The sequence below is a fragment of the Solanum verrucosum genome, unplaced genomic scaffold (assembly GCF_900185275.1).
Source record: "Solanum verrucosum unplaced genomic scaffold, falcon-dt-bn FXZP01000252.1, whole genome shotgun sequence".
Taxonomy (NCBI): domain Eukaryota; kingdom Viridiplantae; phylum Streptophyta; class Magnoliopsida; order Solanales; family Solanaceae; genus Solanum; species Solanum verrucosum.
Window position 1 is genome coordinate 2,523,249 of NW_026019988.1, and position 26,671 is coordinate 2,549,919.

Genomic DNA, 26,671 nt, shown 5'->3' on the forward strand with positions numbered 1-26,671 from the left:
GCTCCTCAATGAAGTTCTCCGGATTCTCAGTGACACTTGAACATGTGAAGCTTGGTGGGTTCATCCTTAAGAGTTCACGGATCCTTGAAGTATCAACCACTTAGTGTCAATTATCTCTCTGTCCAACATGAAAGGTCGCAACTTGACTTAACATTCGGATAGCTTCACCAAAATCAGCATATTTTATCTCTTCATGGGTTTGCATTTCTAGGGCATTTGGTAACTCTTGTTCCTCAACACTCTTCATAGCTGGACGAACTTTGATTGTTCTTCGTAGAGGCAAAATCCTCTAAAAACACACGCAAGCACGAATTAGAAGGAAACTTTTTAGAGATAAACTCTAACGCACGAAATGAATGTGAAAGAAGTGAGATAGTTCCTAAATGTTGCAGCCTCCTAATTATAGATGTGGTGTGCTTCACACCGATAACTAGGACTCTACAGACACAGCTTCATAGACTCCCTAGGACTCTGGAACTCTGTGCTCTAATACCAAGTTTGTCATGCCCCGAGCCTACACCCTGGACGTGGCCGGCACTCGAAGACCATTGTAAGCCCCCAAGCGAACCTTTGGCCTGGCTTTCTTAACTCAGCGGAAACCTAACTCAACAGAATAACTCAAAGCAATGAAAGGTCATAAAACAACCCAACTGATAAAATCTGGCCAAAAAGGCAACTCGAGTCTCAAAATAGAATATTTATATATATACATAGATGAGAGACTCAATACTAACTGACTGACTGTTTATGAAGCCTCTATAATACTGAGATGGATGTTGGGCCAGACCCCGCAACATCCTAATAAAACAAAACTAGCAAAACAAAATAACTAAGTCCTACGGAATGCAAGGAGGCTCACCACTGACTCTGGAGTGCTCAACTGGATCAACGGCGTGCTGAATGATGATCTTGGGTACCTGTGTCTGCATCATAATTATGATGCAGGCCAACTGGCATTAGTACATGGAATGTACGAGTATGCGAGCTGGACAGCTAAACAATAACTTAAGCTTGAAAAGGGATACAAAAGAGAACTTACCTTGGCTCTAGTCAACTCATGAGTAATTGAACTCAATATAAAGCAATAAGACACATGCAATATATAAAGCTTGTAAACTATTTAAAACATGACATCGAAATCATATTTATAATATCATAAAAATACCATGCTCCCTCTCAAAGTCTACTTGTGCAATGCATGAATGAAGTCCCATACCCCCATCCATACTAAGCAGAACTCCTCGAGGAACCATGCAATTTCTACTGTGGGAGTTTCTCTAACCGACAACCACCACTACATGCCTAAGTGGTGATACAACGTCTTGCCCACGCTGCCAGAACTGTCCTATACTTTCTCATTATATAGAATGCTTTAACTTAGTGGATCCACTAGCTTAACTTTACATGATCATCTAAAAAGTATAACCCGTCAAATCCCATGTTTGGCTACATGGTTCTTATGGAGAGTTGAGTTAATATGAACTCGTGTCCCCAATTCGGTGCTCAATAGTACTCCCAAAAATATTTTAGCTCATAAGTGTTTTAAACACATATTTCTTTAGTTTGAAATAATTGCATAAACTACCCTCTTAAAAGAGCTAATTGCTCTTGAAAAATCTTTCTAAAAAGAACATATCAATACCATATTTTTAATATGATCATTGATGACTCGGGAAGTCATACTGCATAAACATTGATGGTATATCTAGAGAGCAGACTGTTTAAACATTGATGACATACTCGATTATCATACTAATCATGTTTTAGAAACTCTTTGCAAAACTCAACTTTTCTTAAAAGAGATAGTACTCAAACTGCTCAAAACTCTTTTGGAAATCTCAGTTTCCTCTCCTCTTAAATGTGAAAACATTTATAAACTTCTTTGGGAATACTTAGTTCCCTAATAACTTTTGAGAAATGAACTTGACTCTTTACTCTTGGCTTAACTAGAAACTCTATACTCTTTACTTAACTTGAAACTCTATACTCTATACTTAACTTGAAACTTGAGCCTAAAAATGAAGTTAAAATGTTCAATAAAGACTCTTGAAAAACTTTAAAGACTTGCTTTGACTTACTTCTTAACTTCTAAGCTTGACTCTAACTTCACTTGACTTGGATCCTATCTTCCCTCGAATTGGATTATGGATTCAAGGGTAATGATCTCATGTTTATGGATGAGTTCAGGATGTCTAGATGTACCTTAGAGTGTTGAAAACAACTATAGAACATAGGTACATTACCAAGGAACATGTATGAAAAAATGGGAAAGGAATAGGAAGGATTGGCGCCCTTGGCGCTCTAAGAGGCGCGGGGCGCCAGCCCTCAGACTTCAGAGGGGCCTGGTGGGGGCTCTGCTAGGCGCGCCGCCCCAAGGGCTGGACTTCAGAGTCCTTTTTGGGGCACGCTGGCTGGCGCGACGCCCCAGCCTTTTTCCCCGAAAATTTGACTCTTATCCTTCCTTTTTCCAACTCTAAACCTTCTTAACTTCAAAGGTTCCAGCCCCAAACACTTAGAATCATAAATCCCCTTAATATACAATAGATTCAACTCGAAATCACAACCGGAAACATGCACCAAACCAACAAGAAACTTCAACAACACAACCACAACTTCAACAAACACAACCAATCTTTTCTCGGAATTAAAACGAGTTTAGCGTGTGGGGGAATGAACCAACCCAACACTATGATCTAACATACCTTAATAGGGATCACCCCCGATGAAATCCACGACAATCTCTACGAACCTTGTTTATTCTTCTCCTTCTCCTCTTCTTCTCCTCTTCTCTCTCAAAGCCCTAACCCTCACTTTAAAAAGGAAAAACTGATTTAAAATCAGTCTAAAACCTTAATATAACCAAAATAAATGATTAGGGAAAAGACCAAAATACCCTTACAAATTCGGACTAAACTATCCTGCCAACAGCCCAACTTCCAAAGGGCATAACTCACTCATACGAACTTGGAATCGCGCAAACTTGGCGGCGTTGGAAAGATCACTCCAAGAGATTTCCAAACATAACTTGAAATACACCTAAATCATCCTGAGCTAGGAGTTATGAATGTCTAAAGTTGACCAAAAACTCATTTGTTTCCATACTTAGCTAAATTTCCAAATTTTTAATTCTTTCCAAAAATGACTATTTCCAATTCCAAGCTTCTTCATAGCTATTTCAAATTGTCGGATGTTACATAATCCGGATTTTGGAAGGATATTATGGTCTTTTCCATACCCTATTATTTTATTTCAATTTTTGGAGTTTAATTAGGGTCAAATCAGAATTGATCAGTATAGTCAATTGGATATTCACGCTAGGGCTTGGAGAAAGAGAAAAGAGGAGAAAGGAGAAGAAAAGCTCAAGATTCGCCAAGATCGTGCAATTTGGTTGTGGATTTCGCCAAGGATTTAATCCTACAAGGTACGTGAGACTTTCATAGCATTGGGTTCGTTCACCCACGCGCCAAACATGTTTAGTTCAGCGAAATTTGTTCTAAAAAGGTTGAAAGTATGATGTTCTTAATATGTATTCTTGAATTTTATGTCGTTCTTGAAGTGGGCTGATATTGAGAAGTTTCTGAGATCCTTACGTCAAATCATAGAGTTGTTTTGAGTTAGGTTCTTAGATATATTTGTTGGATATCTGAATCTAAAGAGAATTTGAGAAAAATAGTCGAGTTTAGGAGAATTGGGACTGGAAAATGAAGAAGGAAAAAGTCAGGCGAATTTGGGCAGTGGAGCCGCATCGCGGACCTGCTCCTCAGATTTGAGAAAAAGTTCTTTGCAGAGCGGAGCGGTCAAGGACAGTTCTGCCTCAAAAGTTATTTTCGCGACCAGAAATTTAAATATATCTTTGTGCCGCGGAACAGCTTACAGGAAGTGATTTCTTGATCTTTTCTCATGTTTAACTATCTAAAAACACTCCTAAACATCATGAGATCTTTCCTATCACAAACCACAATCCTTGAATCCATAATTCAATTCAAGGAAAGTTAAGAGTCAAGTCTAGAAGTTAAGAAGCAAGTCAAGAGAAGTTTATAAAGTTTTTCAAAAGTCTTTTACAAACGTTTTAACTTTGTTTTAAGACTTAAAGTTTTAAGTTAAGCAAAGAGTAAAGAGTTGAGTTCATTTCTCCAAAAGTTATAAGGGAACTAAGTATTCCCAAGAGTTTAAAATGTTTTCACATGTGAACAAGAAAGGGAAATATCGATTTCCAAGAGAGCTTTTAAGCTAAGTTTTGAGTAATTATCTCAAACCAAAGAAAAAAGTTTTGTTTTAAAACATATGAGCTAAGTATATTTTGGGAGTAGTATTGAGCACCGATATGAGGATACGAGTTTATATTAACTCAAGTCTCCATAAACCATGTAGTCATCATGAGTAGTAAAGGATCATACTATTTAGATGACTCCTTAAGTGCTTTTTAGCATAGACTAGTGGATCCACTTAGTTAAGGCGTTGTATATGATGGCAAAGTATATGACAGTTCTGGCAGCAAGGGAAAGACGTTGTATCACCACTTAGGCTCATAGTGGTGGTTGTCGGTTAGAGAATCTTCCACAGAAACTATATTATTTTATTATACGAGTACAAATGAGTTTGTTATTGCATTTCTTTAACAAACTAAGTTGATTTCTACTGCTTTAAAAGTTTTCTGTATATTGCATATGTTTTATTGATTTATATTGAGTTAAGCTATTTAGAAGTTGAGTAAAGCCAAGGTAAGTGTTTATTTCAGATTCTTTTCAAGCTTAAGTTATGTTTAGCATTCCAACTTGCATACTCGTACATTCAATGTACTGATGCCAGTTGGCCTGCATCGTCTTATGATGTAGACGGACGTAACCAGGATCACCATCCCGCGCCTCGTTGATTCAGTTGAGCACGCAGAGTCTATTGATGAGCCTCCTTGCTTTCCGGAGGGCTCCTTTTTACATTGCTTTCTAGTTTTCAATTGTTAGGATGATCGGGGGTACTGTCCCGACATCCCTCTTTGTTTCAAAGGCTTCACAGACAGATAGTTATAGTTCTTTAGTCTTATTCATTTCAGTTGTATTCGTTTAAGACTTGAGTTTCCATTTTGGCTAAGTTATTATCTCTTAAGTTATTGCATGAGTTACAGTTCTTATGCTTAAGTCTTCCGCTGAGTAAATAAGCCAGACCAAGGGTTCGCTTGGGGCCAACAATGGTTCTCGAGTGCCAGTCCCGCCCAGAGTGTAGGCTCAGGGCGTGACAGTTTTGCTAACCTAAGTGCAGAAAATGGAGTATATTTGTCATCATATAAAAGGGGGGAATTGATGGTTTGAAGAAACTCTCAAATTGATTTTGATGATGAAAAAAATGAACCAAGTTCACATAAGACCTACCAGACTTAAAAATATAAAAGGCGGGAAGAAATCACTTATTCAGATATGAAGTAGCAAAAAGTGTTCAAAACAGCAAATCAAGTTAAATAAGGAAAAGAATAAAAGTAGATGACTCCTAGGCGGTTAAGGAAGAAGGCAAACAAGTTCTATAAGGAAATGTGTTGACACCCAATTTTGGACCTCCACATTATAGATTAATCGTCAAGCTTCTCCAATTTCAAACGATCTAAAATAATTAGTTTTATAATTTTAAAAAAATTATTAAAAAATATAATATAGTTTGCAAGTTATTTTAAAGAGATTTGTTACTTTCTATGATTTTTAAATAATATATATGTTTTATATAATTTTGTATATAATTAGTATATTTTATAAACATTTCGAAAATCATCTCAAAAAAATTTTAATTTTAGTAAGTATCTTATTAAATTAGTTTAGTTTAAATTATGGTTATAATTTTGAATTATTAATTTACAATTAAGTTAATTATTTTGTTTCGTTAAAGATTAAGAAGCTTGTTAGTTAATTATATTAATTCGTCTTATTTAAGTTTTAGTCGAATTCACTAGTTTATTCAATTTGGCTTATTTTTAAACCCAATAGATTTTTCCTTCTTTAAGACCAAATCAAGCCATTATGCCAACTCCCGTAATCCATTTTATTTTTCCAATTCCAAATACCCAATCCCAGCAGCCCACCAAAACATTCACAGCCCATTTCCAATTCAACAAAAAAAAAACCCCAATTCCCATTTTCCAGCAGCAGCAACAATACAACGCCCAAACCACCGACCCCCTGTACGTCATCTTCTTCTTCTTCGACGCGAACCCGAGCCCATAAGCACGGCAAGACCAGCGAATCTAGCAGCGACCCGACCCAGTTCTCGCGTCCCTCTCCCTCTCTCCTCTTGACGTGTTCTCTCAGTACAAGGACCGTTGCGAATTTTCTAGGTTTCGAAATCTCCTATCTCTTTCGTCCTTGCTCTTCAAATCGAGCGTCTAAGTTCATCTTCCGTTGAGAATAGGGACGAAATCGAGTCAGCAACCTTTATCTCTTAGGAATTTTGAATTTTGAATGGGGAAATCCATCTGAAATTCCCTCCAGATTCCCCCTTATTTCAGTCCATATCTCCCTCTATATAAACCCTTTTTCATGCTTCATTGTGAAGGGGATTTTTTTGGGAAAAGTTAGGAAGAAAATTTGGGGGAGAAAATTGACAAGAAATAGTATAAAGAACTCTTCCAAAGCTGTAAGAATCGTCCAAATAATAATAATAATAATAATAATAATAATAATAATAATAATATATACTTTAGATACATATTTCCTCTTCTCGTTCTTTGTGGGTTGCGAGGGTATTAGCCGGGTTTCTCGAAGTTCCCGTTCGTGGTGTTGAAGCGTCTTATAGATCGTTGTCCCGGAACGCTGCTCCGAAAAAGGTAACACTTCCTCCTTTATAGTATGTTCTTATCGTTTATATTCCGAAATGGTGTTTCCAATGTCTCGGAGGTTTGTGTTGTTCATGTTGGTCATTGAATTCTTGATATCCTGATTTCTCGTGTATGTGACCCTTTAGCGATTCCCCTGTCTAATAGTAGTATGCTTTCGATTCCTACTTTCTCATGCTTAGCTTCGCTGCTCCTCTGTGTTTATCTTGAGGTTATTTTTTCTCCCCCCTTATCTTGAGTTTACTTGCTAAAATGTAGTTGAATACACATGTTGTGTTTTCTCGTGGTCTCTTGGCATCTAGAGTTTTTTTGTTTTTGCTACTGTGATGTTGGTTTTCTTTTTATTCTTTGTTTTAAAAAAAATGGAATAAAATAAGACAAAGCAAAATCTCGGGAGTCATCTAATATGGAGTTGTAAGTTGTATGTTTCCAGCATGCTTTGGTTGTTTCCTAAGTCATATTCACATGTTCAAAATATTCTCATGTACGTGTGTTAGATTATTGCCTTTGTTTGAGTACACCTTTGATGTATAGGTTTGGTTTGGCATGATTTTTCATGTAGTAATTCTGTTCTGTGCAAGATGTGATCCTTTGTGATTTATATTTTTATGTATCTGCCGAGATTACTTCCAATCCCTATGAGTTTGGTCATTCATGTTCAGCTCGGTATAATTTTGCATTAATCCTAGTCCAATGTGTTAATTATTTTGATTCATTGTATATAGTTAATTAGTTTTCTCTTAACATGCATGTATTTGTTGGATTGTTCCTTACTGGCACACTTTTCTCTTGTTTCAAAAATATATGCAAAGTTGGTTATGTTCTCATAGTTATTTCCTATGCAAAATCATGTGAGAACTAGTTGTTTCTTAATCATCTAAGGTTTATTAACTCTTTGCTGATTAGTGTTACTTTGTTTTGTTTATTGTGAGCAACTATGGAGGATTCCATTTGGGGCTAGATCATCTTCTTGCATCATTAATTGGGCCATTTAGGCCCGAAGCCATTCCCGCATCACTCTTTTCATTATCGAGTTCAGAATTAGAAAGCAAATATTCGAATTTCGAAAGGAAAGCAATATACAAGGCTGAAAAATCAAAGTTACAGGGCTAGGAAGTCAAAAACAGAATGGTGTACAGGCCAATATACGCTGCGATACACCATTGTATACGTTGATATACATGGAAAAAACACCGATATGCAGGTTCAAAAAAATAAAAGGCAGGTTGCAGGGTCAAAATGGACTGTATACATTCGGTATTCAGTCCGATATACACAACAATAGATCGAAATACGGCCTATATACATCGATATACATTTTTTGTATACACAGGTCCTTGGTGCGAAAATGGGCCTAAAGTCCAACAGATTTGGCCCAAATTCGGGCATCCTCTTATTATTGCCACTATTTATTTGTTCGTATTAACTCTCTAACCCTTTTTATGTGATTTGGTTTTAATTTAATTAATTCCCCAAAAGATGAACATTCTTTATGTTAGTTTATTTTAATACCATTCATTTTTTATCAACTCTCATGCTTTTATTGATATTTAGTCAAAACTTTATATTTTGTTTTCAATTAATTCAAAATAGTTTCATGCTTTAATTAATCTGATTGGTTCAAGTTATTTTTTAAAATGATTTAAAAATATAAATTCTAATTAATTTAGTCTTTTTATTCTATTCACTTGCATCATAATTCAATTGTTTCACTTTGGATACTCTTCTATAAAAAATAAAACGTGTCATTTATTTAACTATTTTTCTCAAAGTTAAACAAACATCGTAAATCATCATTCTTATGTTAAAACATTTTTTTTTCCTTCTTTTTCTAAAAAACAAGTCAAAGTCATTTTAGTCAAATCGCCAGTCAACCACAAGTTGGCGGGCATTCCGAGGGCCTAACACCTTCTCGGAATGTACATTGAACTTCGAACCCTTTTTATTTTCAAATGGTTTTATCTGTTTAAATCTTTCGAAAATCTCAAGTCTTTTTTCTTGATTTTTACTAAAAATTAAGTGGTGACTCTGTTTTTTTTGAAAATTCGATTTCTCTTAAATCATAAGTTTAATCGATTTTTCGAAAACTCAATCATTTTTTATTTTATTTATATTTTTAAATAAAACAAAAAAGAATTAGTCTTCAAGGAAAAACTAATTCCTTTCCTTGTAGAAGTTGGTCAAGCTCAAATCAATCTTTACAAAAGGACAAGGGTGAAGAAAGAAAAAGTTGTCTTTGCCAAATAAAAATCAAGAGAGTTATTCCAAGCGAAGGCCAACCTATTCAAAGAGATCGAGAAAATGGAAGAAAGAAGTTCTAGAGTTGGGATTTCTTTTGTGTTTTAGAATTGCATTGATTCATCTCTGAATCAGTGTTTAGAGTTTTTTCTTAGAGAGTAGAGTCTTTGAGTGAGTTGTACCAAGAAGTGAGTTTGACTTCTTGGAGAGTAGAGTCTTGAGTGAGTTGTACCAAGAAGAGAGTTTGACTTCTTGGAGAGTAGACTCTTCGATTATAGTTAATCAATAGAAAGTATAGGTACTAGAGTTAATTAGTTCCTTGATTATTGAGTTGTAATCTTGAGTGTGGTTTTTCCCTTCCTTGGGGGAGGAAGGTTTCCACGATAAAATCTTTATTTTATTGTGTTGTGTCTTTACTTAGGCAAATTTATAAGAACCTGGTTCTTTATTAGGGGGTAAGGTTTCTTCGATAGGAATTTAGGAGTGAATGAGAGGGTTTGATTATGAAAACTGATTATCTACACGTTTAGGGTAATTTCGATGACTTCCTATAGGTTTCTAGGACAATAATACCCTTTAAAAAATGAGCTGGGAGTCGGGATTTTATTCCATCAGACAATGAGGTCCGTATTCACTTCGTAACGCGGATCATCGCAGTGTTGCTGTCAAGTTAGAGCGTCTCTAGTAAATCAACCATGATGTTTTACTCAGAACTCTGATTGAGGCAAACTTGGTGGCGTTGGAAAGATGATTCATAGAGCTTTAATTTTATAGGTAACAGGCCACCTAATTCATTATATTCTGAGAGATATGATCGTCTGAAGTTGACCTAAGTATAATCTTATATTGAAATTCAATCGGTAAGAAAGATTTCAACTCAACTTTGTGCTCGGAGATTCTAGTGACCTCAATTGATATCCAAAAATCATTCCCCAACTAAAGAATTGACCTTAGCACCTAAGAAACATTAAGAATCACTCGGCACAACCTTATACATAAATGAAGAATAGAACGGGTCTTAACTTAGAAATATTCGGGGTGTAACAGTCAAGGTTTAACATGTGAAACCATTTTATGATTTATCCAAATTTCACTTACAAGTATACTATCTTGACCTTTTATTTTGTACCAAAGAATTATCTTCCTATCAAATCTTTACATTAATTCATCTTCTATTGGGTTTGACTCCACAAGGACCAAACCAATTCTTTCAAGAAGGCCAACAAATGAAGCGATATGCACAAAAATCTTGACTCGCGGAAATGAATAACACAAACATTTCCATGGACTATGATGGATGTCAAGAGGCTTAACAAAACATAGTAAGTTAGTTTCTGAGCTGCCAGTTAATATTATGCTTTTTGTTTACCTGGTTTCTTTTGTAATTTCATTTGAGTTTGCTAAATTAACTCTTATTTTCTTTTATAATTTCATTTGAGTGGTTTTGATTGCCCTACAGGAGCCTTTCTCATAATTTAATGGCGTATTTGAACTTTTTCTTATAATAATAATGTGTTGTTGAATTTAATTTGGGAAACTTCTAAAAACATTTTGCAAATAGTCAAGTCAAGGTTGTGGAAACAAAGCATATGTGTGAGTGGCTGTGAATAATTAGGAACTTGGTGGAAATAAATTTCTTGATATTTAGTGTAATTTAATTTGTTATAGTAGGTTAATTATTACTCTTTCCGTTTCTATTTACTTGTCAAATATTTTATAATCTGATGTCCCTTTTTACTTGTCAATTTTGACAAATCAAGAAAGGACAAAAAATGTTTTCCTATTATATCCTCAATTTATTAACATTGAGTTAATATCTTTGAATAATGTAATGAGTAAATAGAGAAAATGGTCAAATGCCCCCCCAATCTATTACCGGATTCTCAACTAAACACTTAAACTTTACGGGGGTCCTATCACCCCCTGAAATGTTTTAAAATAGAATAAATAAACCCTTAATGCTGAGTCGGCTGAGAAGGTGTATTGCACTCTCTTTGAGAGAGTGAAAAGAGAATAAATAGGGTTGTTTTTATGTTTATTTCATATTTTTATTTTATTTTCTTTCTCTGTCTAATTAAATTAAAATAATCTCCCCCACCCCACCCCCAACCGCCCCACACTTCTTCTTTTTCACACTCACCCTACACCTCTTCTTCTTTTTCACACTTCTGCTTTATTTTTATTTTTCATCACAAATCTCTACAAATTTCTTTAGGAATTCTACATATTAACCGTCTCTTACATAATCAAAGAACCTTTAAACAAATTTAGTTATTACTCTCAAATCAAAGTAATACAATAAAGAACTCAAAATTTAATTTTTTTACCAGAACCCATTCCAAACAAACATAGAATTTTCAATTTCCAACACCTTCACAAGCTCTTCTCTCAAACGTTAATTCTAATTTCACATTCTTGAATTTAACCACAAATTGGGGTATTTTAGAAATGGGGCATAAAAAATTCAATTGGATCATATTTTTTTTCAATTGGATTCATTTCAATGTTTTAATTTGGTTTGCTACTTTCACCAACATTAAGAAAAGAAAGAAATTGAATTCAAAATTTATGGCATGCCCATATACTACTTTGGGTATATCCCTTCATAAGCCCCCAACATTAGTAAAATGTGTAGCAATGAACTTTGAGAGAAATTGTGGGGAATAGGATAAAGATATTGGTCATAGAAACTTTTACTCGTCGGAAAAAATTTACTGTCTTTTCTCTTGCCAGAATGTCAATGTATGAGAAGTGAGTTTGATAATGGTGATGTTCTTAATGATAATGGAGGGTTTCTAATGGGGCATATAATAATTTTTTTTTAAAAAGTAGGAAAAACAATTCATTTATTATATTTATTAGGTGACATTGACATAGCGTTGACGTGGCACTGACATGGCATGTGTGTGCGTTACACCACAATACACATGAGTGATTATGTCATTTTAGGGTGAAATTTATTTCCTTATAAAATAGTTTAGGGGGTAATAGGACCCCCGTAAAGTATGAGCGTGTAGTTGAAAATCCGACCATAGGTGGAGGGGATTTTGACCATTTTCTCGAGTAAATATATTTGGGATCTCATTAATTAATAGAGTTAATATCTACACCAATCATTATTTTCTTAATAGGCGTGTCAAATCTGAATTTGACAAGTAAAAAGGGACGGACGATATATTTAGCTTAAGTTACTTCTTAATGTTATTAAATAGAGTTGACATAATATATAAACGTGTCATTTTACTTGATCTTAATTGATATTTGTGCCCTCTGAGTTGGAGTGTTCACAAGTGGACTGACTTTTCTTTGGTTTTGTGAAAATAATGCATGCAAGTTGTCAGGTACTATTACTAAGTCTTTGAAAATGATGATTTCAATCAATTTCCCTACCCCTCAGTTTACGCAATTCACCTATATTCTTGTGTTTTTGTCAATGTATTTCTCAATGTGATGACATTTCAATTAAAGTTTGTGGAAATCACAACCATTTAACTTTATTAGTATGCTTATAAAAAAAGAAATCATTTTATCTATAATGACCAAAAAAAAATTGTAGTTATACATATGTTCTGACATGTAATTTAAGACTAAAAATTTCACAAGTTTTCAATGACTTCTCAAATTGCCTGTCGAATCATACTATGTCATACAAACTAGAACACAGGGAGTTGTTTATGTATAAACAACACACAGGACACACAAATTAAATGAAGAGTGAATAGGTTAAAGAAAACTTAAAATATTATTATTTTGTTGATTTCATACCTAAACTAACGGATGTTCTTGTAAGGGGTGGAGACAGAGGGGTGCAAGCAGGGGCGGAGTTTATTAAAAAATTAAATAAACATATATATATTAATTTGTGAACCCCTAACAAATTGATTGACGACTTAGTGGTAAGGAAGAGGTTGTGAAAATACTTTCCACGCTTCAAGCCCAAGCTCTGCGGCATGAAGTATACTCAAGGAAGTAATTTTCATAGAAAGACAATGTTAGAACAAAAACTTATGTAATCAAACTCACATGTAGGTTAATTAGGCTCTGCAAAGGCATAATAATAAACATGTCCTTTAACATGGCCTCATTTCACATTTATACCACATAGGACTCATGTGTCTACTTGTTCAACTTTATACAAGTTTAAGTGTCTACTTGTGCACACCAAAGTTGGAAAGTTAAAGGGCACATTTTTGTATTAAACACATACAATTTTTTAAAAGGAAGCATGCTTTGCAATATCTTGAGTTCATTATAGTTCATGGGTTTTATGAATCTTGCAAAACGAAAATAGTTTAACGGTTTATTAAGCTATTCACTCTTAACCAAATGTTATGATTACTATATCTCTTCAGTTACATATTCCACATAAAAAATTTCCTAGACTATATATGTTCTCGACTGTTATTAACTATACAAATAATTTTAGTACGTTATTGATTTATTTGCATCTAAGGACCATTCCATATGAAAGAAATTAATGTTTTGTATGTTTGATGTGACAGAACATGTTGGCACTGAAGAATTGAAAAATAGTGATATCTACATTTCCAAGGTAAGAGTAAGACTTTGTACATTTGTTAGAGTACATTGGATGTTGTTTTTGTTTTAAGAGTAAGACTTGGGCAAACACCAATTGCTCTGTCAAGTCAACAACATAAGTGGTGCTATATATTTGAAGAAACAAATCAAACTTTGAATCAATCTGTTTCCAAGTGCATAGCATATAGTAACAGCATGAAGAAGATTAATATTGTCTTATTGATTCTTCTCTTTCGAATTCAATTTTCTGAATCATTTGCTTCATCAAATGAGACTGACCAACAAGCTCTACTAGTTTTCCAAAATCTTGTTACAAGTCCTAGTCATTTTTTGGCCAATAATTGGACCAAAAATACTTCTTTTTGCTCTTGGTTTGGTGTCACTTGCAGTTCCAGAAGACAAAGGGTTATTGCCTTGGATCTTCCTAATTTGCAACTTCAAGGCACAATTTCCCCGTCTTTGGCCAATTTGTCCTTCCTCAGCATTCTCAATCTCGAGAACAACAGCTTCCACGGTGGCATCCCTGATGGACTTGGCCACTTGCCCCGCTTGCGAGTCATTGATATTCAAAATAATCAGCTAAGCGGATGTATACCAACAAATCTATTTCAACACCGGAGAGTTCAGGTAATTTCTTTGGCTTTCAATGAACTCGGTGGTGAAATGTGGAAAGGGCCATGGTATGTATCCGAACTCAGAGTCTTGGATCTCAGGAACAATAGTCTCACAGGTATGATCCCTCCTTCTGTTGGAAATGCCACAAAAATGATGAACTTCAGTTTGTCTGGGAATAGAGTCAGCGGCAACATTCCAAAGGAAATTGGTAATCTGAGGCAATTTACAATGTTGCGTTTGTACGATAATCAATTAACAGGTTTCATTCCCGCAACATTGTTTAATATTTCATCACTTCTTGTCCTATCTCTTGGAATCAATAGTCTTTCCGGTCCTCTCTTGCCTGATGAAGGGAATCTAGCAACCAAATTTCTAAACTTTTTAAGTATATCTGGCAACCAAATTTCTGGTTGCATTCCTTCCAACATATGCCAACTCACAGAGCTCCAAGCTTTGTACATATCTTACAACAACATAACTGAAGACATACCCAGAAATATAGGTTGTTTATCAAAACTCGAAAAGTTTTATATTGGCAATAATCTAATAAAAGGGACTATTCCCACTTCGTTGGGAAATATTTCCACTCTGCAATATCTTGATTGTGGAGAAAATCGCATAGTTGGTCAAATTCCTCCGGAATTAGGGAAGCTATCAAATTTGAGGAAATTAATTTTTGCCCATAATTCTAATCTTAATGGTCAAATTCCAGAGGCTATTTTCAACATATCTTCTTTGGAAATGATTGATTTCAGTCTTAGCAACCTCTCAGGGAGAATTCCAACCACTACAGGTCTTCATCTTCCCAACCTTAAAGAACTTTACTTGGGACGCAATCAGCTTGAAGGGGAAATTCCATTGTTCATAACAAATGCTTCCAATCTTGAGATACTGGTGCTAGTACACAACTTTCTCACAGGCGCTATTCCTACTAATTTAGGAAATCTTCGTGAGCTGCAAGATCTGTTCCTACATCATAATCAACTTACCAATGAACCAAGAGAGCGTGAGTTGTTATTCTTCAATTCTTTGGCGGACTGTAGGATGTTGCGATATCTACAAGTGGGTTACAATCTGTTGAATGGCATTCTGCCCAATTCTATTGGGAATCTTTCATCTACTATCGAAAGCTTTGAAATAGCAGAAGCACACATCAAAGGCCTCATCCCCACAGGTATAGGCAACATGAGCGGTCTTACAGCCCTAGACGTTGAAGGAAACAACTTGTCGGGAAGTATTCCTTCTGAGATTGGTAAGCTTAAACAACTCCAAGGGCTGTTTCTAGATAACAATAAATTGCAGGGACATATTCCAGAGGCAGTATGCCATTTACCTAATTTGGTTGAATTATTTCTGGATGGTAATGAGCTCTCTGGATCAATTCCAGAATGCTTAGGAACATTTAGCATGCTTCAAAATCTTTATTTGGGTTCTAATAAATTTTCGTCAAAATTTCCATTGAGCCTTTGGAAGATGAGTGGTCTTCTCTATCTAGACGTGTCACAGAATTCAATAGAGGGAGAAATTCCATCAGATATTGGAGGACTGAAAGCCATTGTAGAACTATATCTTTCCAGTAACCACTTTTCAGGAATGATACCAAGCACATCCGGGGAACTCCAAAACCTGCAGTCTCTTGACCTATCGAACAATTCATTTTTTGGAAAAATTCCATTATCCTTTGCCAACTTGATAAGCTTAAAAGACTTGGATTTGTCTTTGAATGTGTTGTCAGGTACTATTCCTAAGTCTTTGGAAAAACTCTCATACCTTAAAAGCATTAATGTTTCATTTAATGATTTAGAAGGTGAAATACCGAGTGGTGGTGTGTTTGCAAATTCCACTTTGCAATCATTTCTCGGGAATAAAGGTCTTTGCGGAATGCACATATTGGAGATTCCTTCTTGTGCTATCACTAATCCTGGAAAACAATCAAAGCTTAAGGAGGTTCTGCTAAAAATTGTTACTCTAGTGGTTACTACATCCTTTTTGATATTCTTGTTCATTTCAATTTGGATAATGAAACGACAGAAGAAAGGAAAGTCCAAAGATGTTGAAAAGGTACTGGAGATTAGGACTCACCAATTAGTTTCTTATCATGAGATTCAACGAGCAACAAATAATTTTGATGAATCCAATTTAATTGGTGAGGGAAGCTCTGGCTCTGTGTACAAAGGCATTTTATCTAGTAGAACTGTAGTGGCCATAAAGGTTCTGGAGTTGGGAAATGAGCAAGTATGCAAGAGATTTGATACCGAATGTGAAGTGATGAGAAATGTTAGACACAGAAATCTTGTTTCAGTGATTACTACGTGTTCTAGTGACTATATAAGAGCCTTTGTTCTGCAATATATGCCCAATGGAAGTCTTGAGAATTGGCTGTACAAAGAAGATCGCCACTTGAACCTTCATCAAAGAGTCACTGTAATGCTTGATGCAGCTATGGCAGTTGAATATCTACATCATGGTCATGTCACTCCAATAGTTCATTGCGACCTAAAGCCAGCCAACGTACTTTTGGATGAAGATATGGTGGCTCATGTTGGTGATTTTGGTATCTCTAAAATTTTAGCCATAAGCAAGTCCGTGGCTTATACCGAGACATTGGGCACTCTTGGATACATTGCACCAGGTATAATAAATCTTCTCTCTTTGAATTTCTCTTATCATAGTTAAGCATTCTAGAAGTAAAAAAAGCAAGTCTTCATTTATGCAGAATTATTGTTGTATTTCAATTGAGTAACTTTTCTTCAATCCGTTTTTAAGAATATGGCTCGGAGGGAATAGTGTCCACTAGTGGTGATGTTTATAGTTATGGCATCATGTTGATGGAGGTTTTGACGAAAAGAAGGCCTACAAATGAAGAGATATGCAATGGAAATCTTAACTTGAGGAAATGGATCATACAATCATTTTCAGGGAGTATGATGGACGTTGTGGATGTCAATCTTTTTTCTGAGGAAGAACAAATCACTAGTAAAAGTGAAATCTGCATAGCTTCCATGATAGAATTGGGTTTAGACTGCACAAAGGAAACGCCAGAATCAAGAGTGACCATGAAAGAAGTAGTGAAGAGGCTTCACAAAATCAAGAACGCATTTCTGGAAACATAGAAGTCATGGTGTTCTTTTCTGAGCTGCAAATTAATATGATGCTTTTTGTTTCTTTAATAAAGTTGCCGTATAGTGCTACTTGAAGTCATGTATTGTTTGTAATTTCATTTGAGTGGTTTTGGACCTATCTATTTGTGATTATGTTTTGAATACTTGAAAGAAACCAGAAATAAAGGTGTTTAGCTGCACTATTTTGTTTTTTAGAATGTGAAAAAAAAAACAATTAGTGAAAATAATCTAACAAAATATGTTTTAGATGTTATTTTCATACTATGCTATAAACATAATGATCATTTACAGGTTGAATGACACTTAGATCTCTAGAGATGTCTTTAAAACCTTCCTATTTTTCATAAACAATATCTTTATATTTCTATCCCTCAAGTCAGGACAACAAAACATAGCAGTCTGGTCAAACAGAGAAGAAAAATAAAACAATACAAGGCCAAAGAAAAGTTATTTTCTCATTGCAAAATGGTATTTGTTGTGTTAAAGCAAGAATTAAGGGTGTATTCTTTATAGGGGAAAAACATTTCTCAACTTTTCATATATGGTTACAGAGCAGTTGCTACTTCAGTTACTTTAGAATAACTCACTGTAAGAAAACAAAAGATATATGCAGAACTTTTCTTGTACATTTGATGATCTTTTCCATTGTACAATGCCTTGTATATATACATGTTAATGATACAGAATATTCACAAGTCAGATATAGCCTTTGCTTAACCACAATCTCGATCCAACCTCTCTTTTCTTCCTTCCTCCATGGATACTGATCCAAAGTCACCAGACAGCTCATCTCGTGCTACAGTCACCAACACTCCCAACATAACATCACACTTGGGTGAGGTGCTTGTATGCATCAATGCTGCTGCACAATAACCATTGAAACTGACTTCCACCAACTTTGTTTCGTGGAAAACCCAGTTACACTCTCTTCTCATTGGATACAATCTCATGGGGTATATCAATGTCTCCGTGCAAGTTCCTGTTGATGAAACTAATTTTCAGACAAGACAAATTAATCCTTCATGCCATCTTGACCTCGGTTTCAGAGGCTATTGTACCATTCATAGCCTCTTCCAAGACTTCTCACCATGCTTGGACAATAATCCAAAAAACATATGCAAACAAATCCAGATCACAAATCATGTCTCTTAAAGAAAGCCTCTCTGTGATTCAACGAGGTGAACAAACTATATCTGAATATCTTCAGCAGATCCGTACTATGGCAGACAGCCTTGCTCTTGTTGGTTCGCCTATTTTACAAGATGATCTCATTCTCTACACCCTTAATGGAGTTGGCCCTGATTACAAGGAAATAGCTGCTGCTATTAAGGCCCGTGATACCTGCATCTCATTTGAAGATCTTCATGACAAACTCAGACTTTGAATCCTATTTGGCCAAGTCCAAATCTATGGGTTCTGATGTCTCCATTGCCACACTGAATGCAACAACCAAGTCATGTCAACCACAACACCGCAACAGAGGTTCCTACTCTAATCACAATCAGCCGGCCATGTCTCACAGAAATTTGGGACAGCATGGGGGAAATCAGAGATCTCACAAGCCTCGTGTCATCTGTCAATTGTGTTAAAAGCCTGGGGATGTTGCAAAGAAATGTTACAGAGCCAAAGAAATCATACTTGGAACTCCGACAGCAAAACAATACAACTGTCTCTACTCAAACAACTCAAGGATGGTTAATGGATTCAGGTGCTTCACACCATGTCACCAATGACATTCAAAACTTATCCTTGTCTTTGGATTATGATGGCCGGTGGCCCTGATGAAGTGCAAATAGGTGATGGCTCAGGTTTGCATATTACACATGTTGGTACATCCAAAATAAATTCCTCCTCAAATACATTACACCTTCACAATGTCCTTTGTGTCCCAAGTATTAAATCTAATCTGAATTCTGTTGGCAAATTCTGCAAAACTAACAAAGTGTCTGTTGAATTTTTTCCGCAATATTTCTCTGTGAAGGATCTCAACACTAGGGAGGTCGTGCTACAAGGAAAAAATAAAGATGATGTATATGTTCTTCCAACGTCATCCCCACCTACAGTTCACAACACCATTAGAACACTTATCGTTGATTGGCATGGTCGTCTTGGACATCCTTCAGATAGGATTCTTCATCACATCATCCACACCGACTCTCTACCACTGTCATCATCATCTCTTAAGTCAAAGTCATGTGTCTCGTGTGCTTGTAATAAAAGCCATCAGCTTCCATTTAGTCAGTCTACTCTTCGGAGTTCATCTCCCTTAGAGTTGCTTTTCAGTGATGTATGGGGCCCTGCCCCAGTTGAATCTATTGACGGTTTCAAATATTATCTCATTTTTGTTGATCACTACTCTAAGTATATATGGCTTTACCCGTTGAAGAGAAAATCAGAGGTCACCAACTTGTTTCCCAAATTCAAATCGTTGGTTGAAAAACACTTCGAAAAACCAATAAAAACTCTCTTCACTGATGGTGGCACTGAATATTTTAAACTCAAAGAGCTTTTTGCCACTCATGGAATAAGTCATTTAACATCTCCACCATATACTCCACCAACACAATGGCTATGTCGAAAGGAGACACCGTCAAATAGTTGAAACTGGGCTCACTCTTCTTCACCAAGCTTCTGTATCTCCATCTTTCTGGTCGCATGCTTTTCAAGCTACCACTTATCTGTACCCCGACACTTGACTATCAACCCCCATTTCAACATTGCTCCCAATAGAACCAAACTGCGTGCCTTTGGATGTCTTTGCTTTCCTTGGTTGCGACCTTATGCAAATCACAAACTTGAGCCTCACTCTAAGCCATGCATCTTTATTGGTTACTCCTCAAATCAAAGTGCCTACAAATGTTATGAACCTGTGTCAAAAAAGATCTTCTTTTCTCGGCATGTTCAATTTGCGGAGTCCACATTTCCATGTTCCTCACAACTGTTACCATCTTCCTCTGTCCATGTTTCATGGAATGCTGCATCAAATTCTGCCACTCATTTCACACTACCAGTTCCCTCATCTGTAAAAAGGCCTTTACCTTTGCCCGTGCCTTCACCGTCTCCAAATGTGGACACTGTCATTTCTTCTCCTCCGTGTAGAGAATCTCCCCAAGGAACTTCAGATCCCTCACTGTCTTCACCACCCTGTCAAACAAACACTCATATACAACAAGGTCCCACGCGTAACCATCCCATGACCACACGGTCTCAAAACAACATTTATAAACCTAAACAAGCCTTCACCACAACAAAACATCCCATTAGTTCCTCCATTGAGCCATCATGCGTTACACAAGCCATTAAAGATCCTGAATGGAGAGCAGCAATGTCAGAAGAATTTAATGCTCTTGTTAAAAATGGTACATGGGAACTTGTCCCTTTTCAACCTCACTTTAATGTCATTGGTTGTAAGTGGATTTTCAGGATAAAGCGAAAAACTGATGGAACTATTAGCCACTATAAAGAACGTCTAGTAGCTAAAGGCTTTCATCAAAGACCCAGGCTTGACTATCATAACACATTCAGTCCTGTTATTAAAACAACTACCATTGGAGTAGTCCTATGCATTGTCTTTCAACTTGGGTGGAAGATTAGTCAACTTGATGTCAACAATGCTTTCCTTCAAGGATCATTGCAGGACGAAGTCTATATGAGTCAACCACCTGGGTTTGTTGACTCTACTAGACCATCTCACATTTGCAAGCTAAAGCAAGCAATTTATGGTTTAAAACAGGCACCTAGAGCTTGGTATCATGAACTGAGCAAATTTATTCTCTCTCTTGGCTTTGTTCAGTCTCAAAGTGATGCATCTTTGTTCATCTATGCACATGGTTCTGTCCTTTGCTATTTCCTGGTGTATGTTGATGACTTACTGATTACAGGAAATTCCAATCAGTTTCTGGAACAACTTGTTTCCACTCTCTCTACACAGTTCTCCTTAAAAGATCTGGGCAGCTTACATTATTTTTTAGGGGTTGAACTCATCCCAACAACCAGGGGCCTCATTTTGTCACAACACAAGTATATCAGGGACATTCTTGACAGATTCGATTTGAGTGGTGCTAATCCTGTTGCAACCCTATGTCCACTTCAGTTGAATTAAAATTGAAAGATGGAACTGCTTTGATCGATGCCAAATCTTATCGGCAGTTAGTTGGCTCCTTACAATACCTCAATCTCACCCGTCCTGATATTTCTTACAGTGTTAACAAGTTGTCTCAGTTCATGCAGAATCCTACCACAACGCACTGGCAGGCTCTTAAGCGAGTGTTACGCTATCTTAAAGCTACCATTTACCATGGTCTTCATCTCAAACGTGACTCTCCATTGATGCTTCGAGCCTTTTCTGATGCAGATTGGGCAGGGAATTTGGACGACCGTAGCTCTACATCTGCCTACATTGTCTACCTAGGCAGCAATCCTATTTCTTGGAGCTCAAAGAAACAAAAAACTATAGCCCGTTCTTCCACAGAAGCGGAGTACAGAGCTGTTGCCTCTACTGCTTCTGAACTTGCTTGGGTTCATGCCTTACTTCATGAACTACATCAGTGTCCATCCTCAACTCCCACAATCCTATGTGATAATATTGGCACAACTTATGCTTGTGCCAATCCCGTCTTTCACAGTTGAATGAAGCATGTTTCTATTGATTTCCATTTTGTCCATGATAGGATTGCCAAGGGGCAGCTACACGTTGTCCATGTATCCACAAAAGACTAATTGGCAGATGCACTGACTAAACCACTGTCCAGACAAAGGCTTGAGTTTCTTCAATCCAAGATCGGCGTATCTGATGGATCCTCTGTCTTGCGGGGGCATGTTAATGATACAGAATATTCACAAGATCAAAACAAATCAAGTAGCAAATCTCGCTCAATCAAAATCCCATGAAAGCAGCAGTCAAATCAGATTAGTGATAATAATTGATTCTGATATATCAGATCACTTGATTTTAGGGATTATATGAATTTGTAGTTGTGTATATATATACCTGTACTCTACAGTCAATATATGGAGTTCTTATTCTCACATATATTTATTATTGGGGAAAATGCATAAGTACCCCCAACCTATGCCCGAATTTCCAGAGATACACTTATACTATACTAAGGTCCTATTATCCCCCGAACTTATTTTATAAATAATTTTCTACGCCTTTTCGGCTTACGTGGCACTATCAACCAGATAGCTTGAAAAAATTGTCAACACGCTGGGCCCAGAAGATAGTGTCACGTAGGCCGAAAAGGGGTAGAAAATTATTTATAAAATAAGTTTGAGGGTAATAGGACCTTAGGGCATCTCCAACCCAATCCTCTATTTTACTCTCTAAATACAGAGTTCTCTATTTTTTAAGACAACCAACTCCAACCCAATTCTCTATTTTACCCTCTAAAAAAGAATTTTTTTCTCTTTCCTCAATTTTATATTATTATTTCTATTGCATTCTTATTTTCTTATTTCATAATATAAATCCTTTATTTCTTTTTTTTCAAAGAATTACTTTATATAATTTTTAATGTGATATGAAATTATATTTTATTCTAACTTTTTTAAATAACATAAATTGCAAGAAAATATAATATAATACATAAATTAGGGGACAAATTCAAATAAAAGTGACATACAATTACATAAACACTCAATTTTCAAAATTATTACGTTGCTCCCATAAATGCTCTATTAATGCATTACGGAATTTAAAATGCTCTATTAATGCATTACGGAGTTCAAAATTAATTCATTACAGAGTTCAATGGTAAAAAATATAGTGAAATCCATCCCATGGTAAAAAGCAAAACTTACATTCTATATATAATATATGTAGAAGTCTATTCTTGTCACAAAGGCAAGATAGTATACTCACATTTCCAGAAAACAACTAAAAAATGTCTCGATCTTCTGGATACTCTCTCAATGAGGATAAATTATTATGTCAAATCTATGTATATATCTCAAGACCCGATCACCGGCACATGCCAATCCTATGATCAGTTTTGGGTTCGAATTGAACAAAGCTATAATAATTTAATGGAAGAATCATGGATATATCGCAATAAGAAATCATTGCAGTGTCAAATAGCTTTAATTGAGAAGGCAGTAAGAAAATTAAGTGGATGTATTAGACAAATAGAAAATTTGCATCCCAGTAGTGCTTTAGATATAGATATTGTAAGTGACTATTTTCTAACTACTTATAATATATTTATATATATTTACTTACACAATTTTGATTCATATTTTTGCAAATTAATCAAGCAAAAATGCTACTTATGCAAGAACCAACTTATAAAAAAGGTTTTAAGTTTGATCATGTATCGAATCTAATGAAAGATTTTGAAAAGTTTAAGGTATCGACACCGGAAAGAAAAAAGCTCGAGGACAAGGCTCTACTTTGCAATCATCGGAATCCGAGGCTCCTAGTCCTACATCACCTATAGTATCATCTCCTAACTTATCATCTTTTTCACTTAATTTAAATGAGAATTTTTCAGGTCATTACACTTCATCTGAACGGCCTATTGGGGTGAAGAAATCAAAATTAAAGAGATCAAAAAATGAAGGTCATTCGTCAACTATGAAACTTTTCGAAATCGAAAATAATCGACTTGGGAAGATGTTATCAGAGTTTGCTACATCCAAACAACCGGACGGTGAAAGGCTAGATATATATATATATATATAAAGCCAAGGAATTTAGAGACGAAACTAAAATTTTAATGAAAAATTTAGAAACTGTTAGTGATCCAAATATTCGTGATTACCTGCAACGGGAACAACAACGAATACTGAAAAAAGAAATCGACAATCACAACCGCAATCACAACCACAATCGCAACAATTTTCGGAATCAAATCCTAATTTTTTTCCGAATAGTGCTAAATCTGGAAACGACCTACCGGATTACTAAATTATTGTTGTGATCAATTAATTATTATGTTATGTATTGTATTTTCTCTTATATTTAAATTATTATGTTATGTATTATACTGTATTGTTATCTTGTATTTAAATTATTATGTTATGTATTGTGTTGTTATCTTGTATTTAAATTATCATATCATGTCCTGTATTTTTTAATTAATTTTTTTCATCTTGCCATTTTAATTTTGCGTATTCTTTTTGTTGGAATGTATGTGTCCACTTGTCTAGATGGGACCAGGTCCTCAGCACAGTTACAATAACAGAAAATAAACAAAGTGCTGAAAGTAAAGATTGCACAACAACTTTACGTGGAAACCTCCTTGCTCAAGGGAGTAAAACCACGACCTAGCCTGCCAGGACTTTTCAAACTTCTTTCACTAGTCTTCTCAAGCAAAAGTAAAAGCAAGTTTACAAACCGAGATTAGCCTACTAATCCCAACTCTAAGCAATACCTCTTATTACTTAGATGAGCCAGAGCAGATACAACACTACCCACTAAGCTATCACCCTTAGATAACTTAGACTTTGCTAAGCGGATACAACACCGCCCACTATACTAATCCTAACCGATTAATATAGACTTTTAGAGTAAGAACCTAAGTTACCCTTAACCTAGTTCTTACAATGATTCAAACAAGTTTGAAACGTTTCTTTCACAAAACGAATCCTACAATGTAAGCACTATTATAAGCAAACAAAGTAACAGCTGGTACAAGAAGCTCTTGAAATAATCGATCAGATCCCTTGTTGTTCTTGAAGCTCTTGAAGTAATTGATCAAGTCCCTTGCTGTTCTTGAAGCTTGAAAGACTCTCTCTTTGAATGAATTGATTATATTGTTGTATTTTGTTTAGTATATACCACAAAAAGTTATTACCAAACGTACAAGCAACCTCCTTGCTTCTGATTGGTGAAGTACTCTACAGCTTCTGACGCAGACAGCTTTTACAGCTGTACCGCACTTTGACACTGGACAAGCATACTCTGCAGAGGACCAGGTCCCTGCACTTGTGAGGAGATCATCAAAACACCAAAAGGCATAAGCTCTTATCAATTTCCCCCTTTTTGATGATGACAAACAACCTGCATAACTCCTCACGTGAGTGAACAGACATTCATTCAAATACATAACAACAACCACAGTTTATTCCCCCTTAGTTCAATGCCCCTAACAACCATAGTTCATTCCCCCTTAGTTCAGTGCCCCCTATTCCCCTTAGTTCAGTGCCCCTTAACAACCATAGTTCGTTCCCCCTTAGTTCAGTGCCCCCTATTCCACAACCAACTTTACAACAAAACTTCCCCCTCTTGACATCATTGAAAAGGTGAAGCAGTAAACATATTCAAGTTAAATGCAAGGCAATAAAGAATTCAGGGCCTTGGGCCACACAGAACATGTGTATGTAAGCATAAAGAGAATATTAAGCCACACATGAACAGGGGAGAAACATAAATAGCATTAGATCACAAATACTGACCACTGTAGTCAAGCAAAACAAACACAAAGCCACAAGAATTTTAATCAGGATTGTAAGGAAACAAGACACTTTTAGGATGGAATGGGAAAGGGATTGAGGGTGCACATAAGCAGAGACATATGCTCATTTGCATCCTCATGAGCCTTGATAAGCTGCATGTTGAGAGCCTTAACTTCCTCACTGAGTGATGCATTTGTCTTTAGCAGCCTTTCATTTTCATCCCTCAACATTTGCAACACCTGCTCATTTCCATCGCTGGTACCAGGTCCTCTAGAAACTGCCTTCTGTAATTCAGACCTCAATGAAGCGATTTCAATCTCCTTGTTATTCAGAATCTCAGTAAGATCAGTTACTTCCCGTTTAAGAGCAGTCTGCTACTCTAGAACATCTGTCATTTGAGATCTGCCCCTAGCTTTTCCTTCAATTGATATTTCCCTTTGAGAAACCTTTTCGATAACCCTGCATTTTTTATATCTCCATGTTTTAATTTTTAGCCACCTGTTTTCTAGCTTTCTCCCTTTTCACAGGAGATTTCTTTGCAACCTTTTGGACTAGAAAATGAGAAGTTGAATGAACTAAGGTTTTCAACTTCTTGGGAGATAGGGATCTTTGAAGAAGAATTAGAGTTAGACATTTTGAGAAAGAGAGAAAAGTTTTGGAAAGGGGATTAGTGAATTTCAACAAGAATTGTTTGATGAGATTTTGTAATTTGATTCACTAAGAGAAATAGTATATAAAACCAAAAAGACATCGGGTCCCCAACAGTAGAAACCTTTGGTTTAAAAGCAAAAAGACATCTGAAACTGACGCGATGAATGGGCGAGGGACATGTGGCAGTGATGTTGACATACAGACAGTGTAGTATAAGTGATACTAACCTCAGCAGGACCAGGTCCCCTTTTCAGTTTGCAACCCTGTCAGTATGATTTAATATTCCCTACAGCTA

The 26,671-nt window shown here is 36.0% G+C and overlaps 1 protein-coding gene across 1 annotated transcript in view; it reads left to right on the plus strand.

Annotated features, from left to right (window-relative positions):
• LOC125818863 (receptor kinase-like protein Xa21) overlaps positions 1 to 26,671 on the plus strand; it is a 172,999-nt gene that overhangs the window by 42,424 nt on the left and 103,904 nt on the right. Inside the window, exon 2 of the mRNA XM_049498376.1 lies at positions 16,453 to 16,838. Coding sequence (XP_049354333.1) covers positions 16,453 to 16,838 — 386 coding nt within the window. The remainder of the gene's footprint in view (positions 1 to 16,452; positions 16,839 to 26,671) is intronic.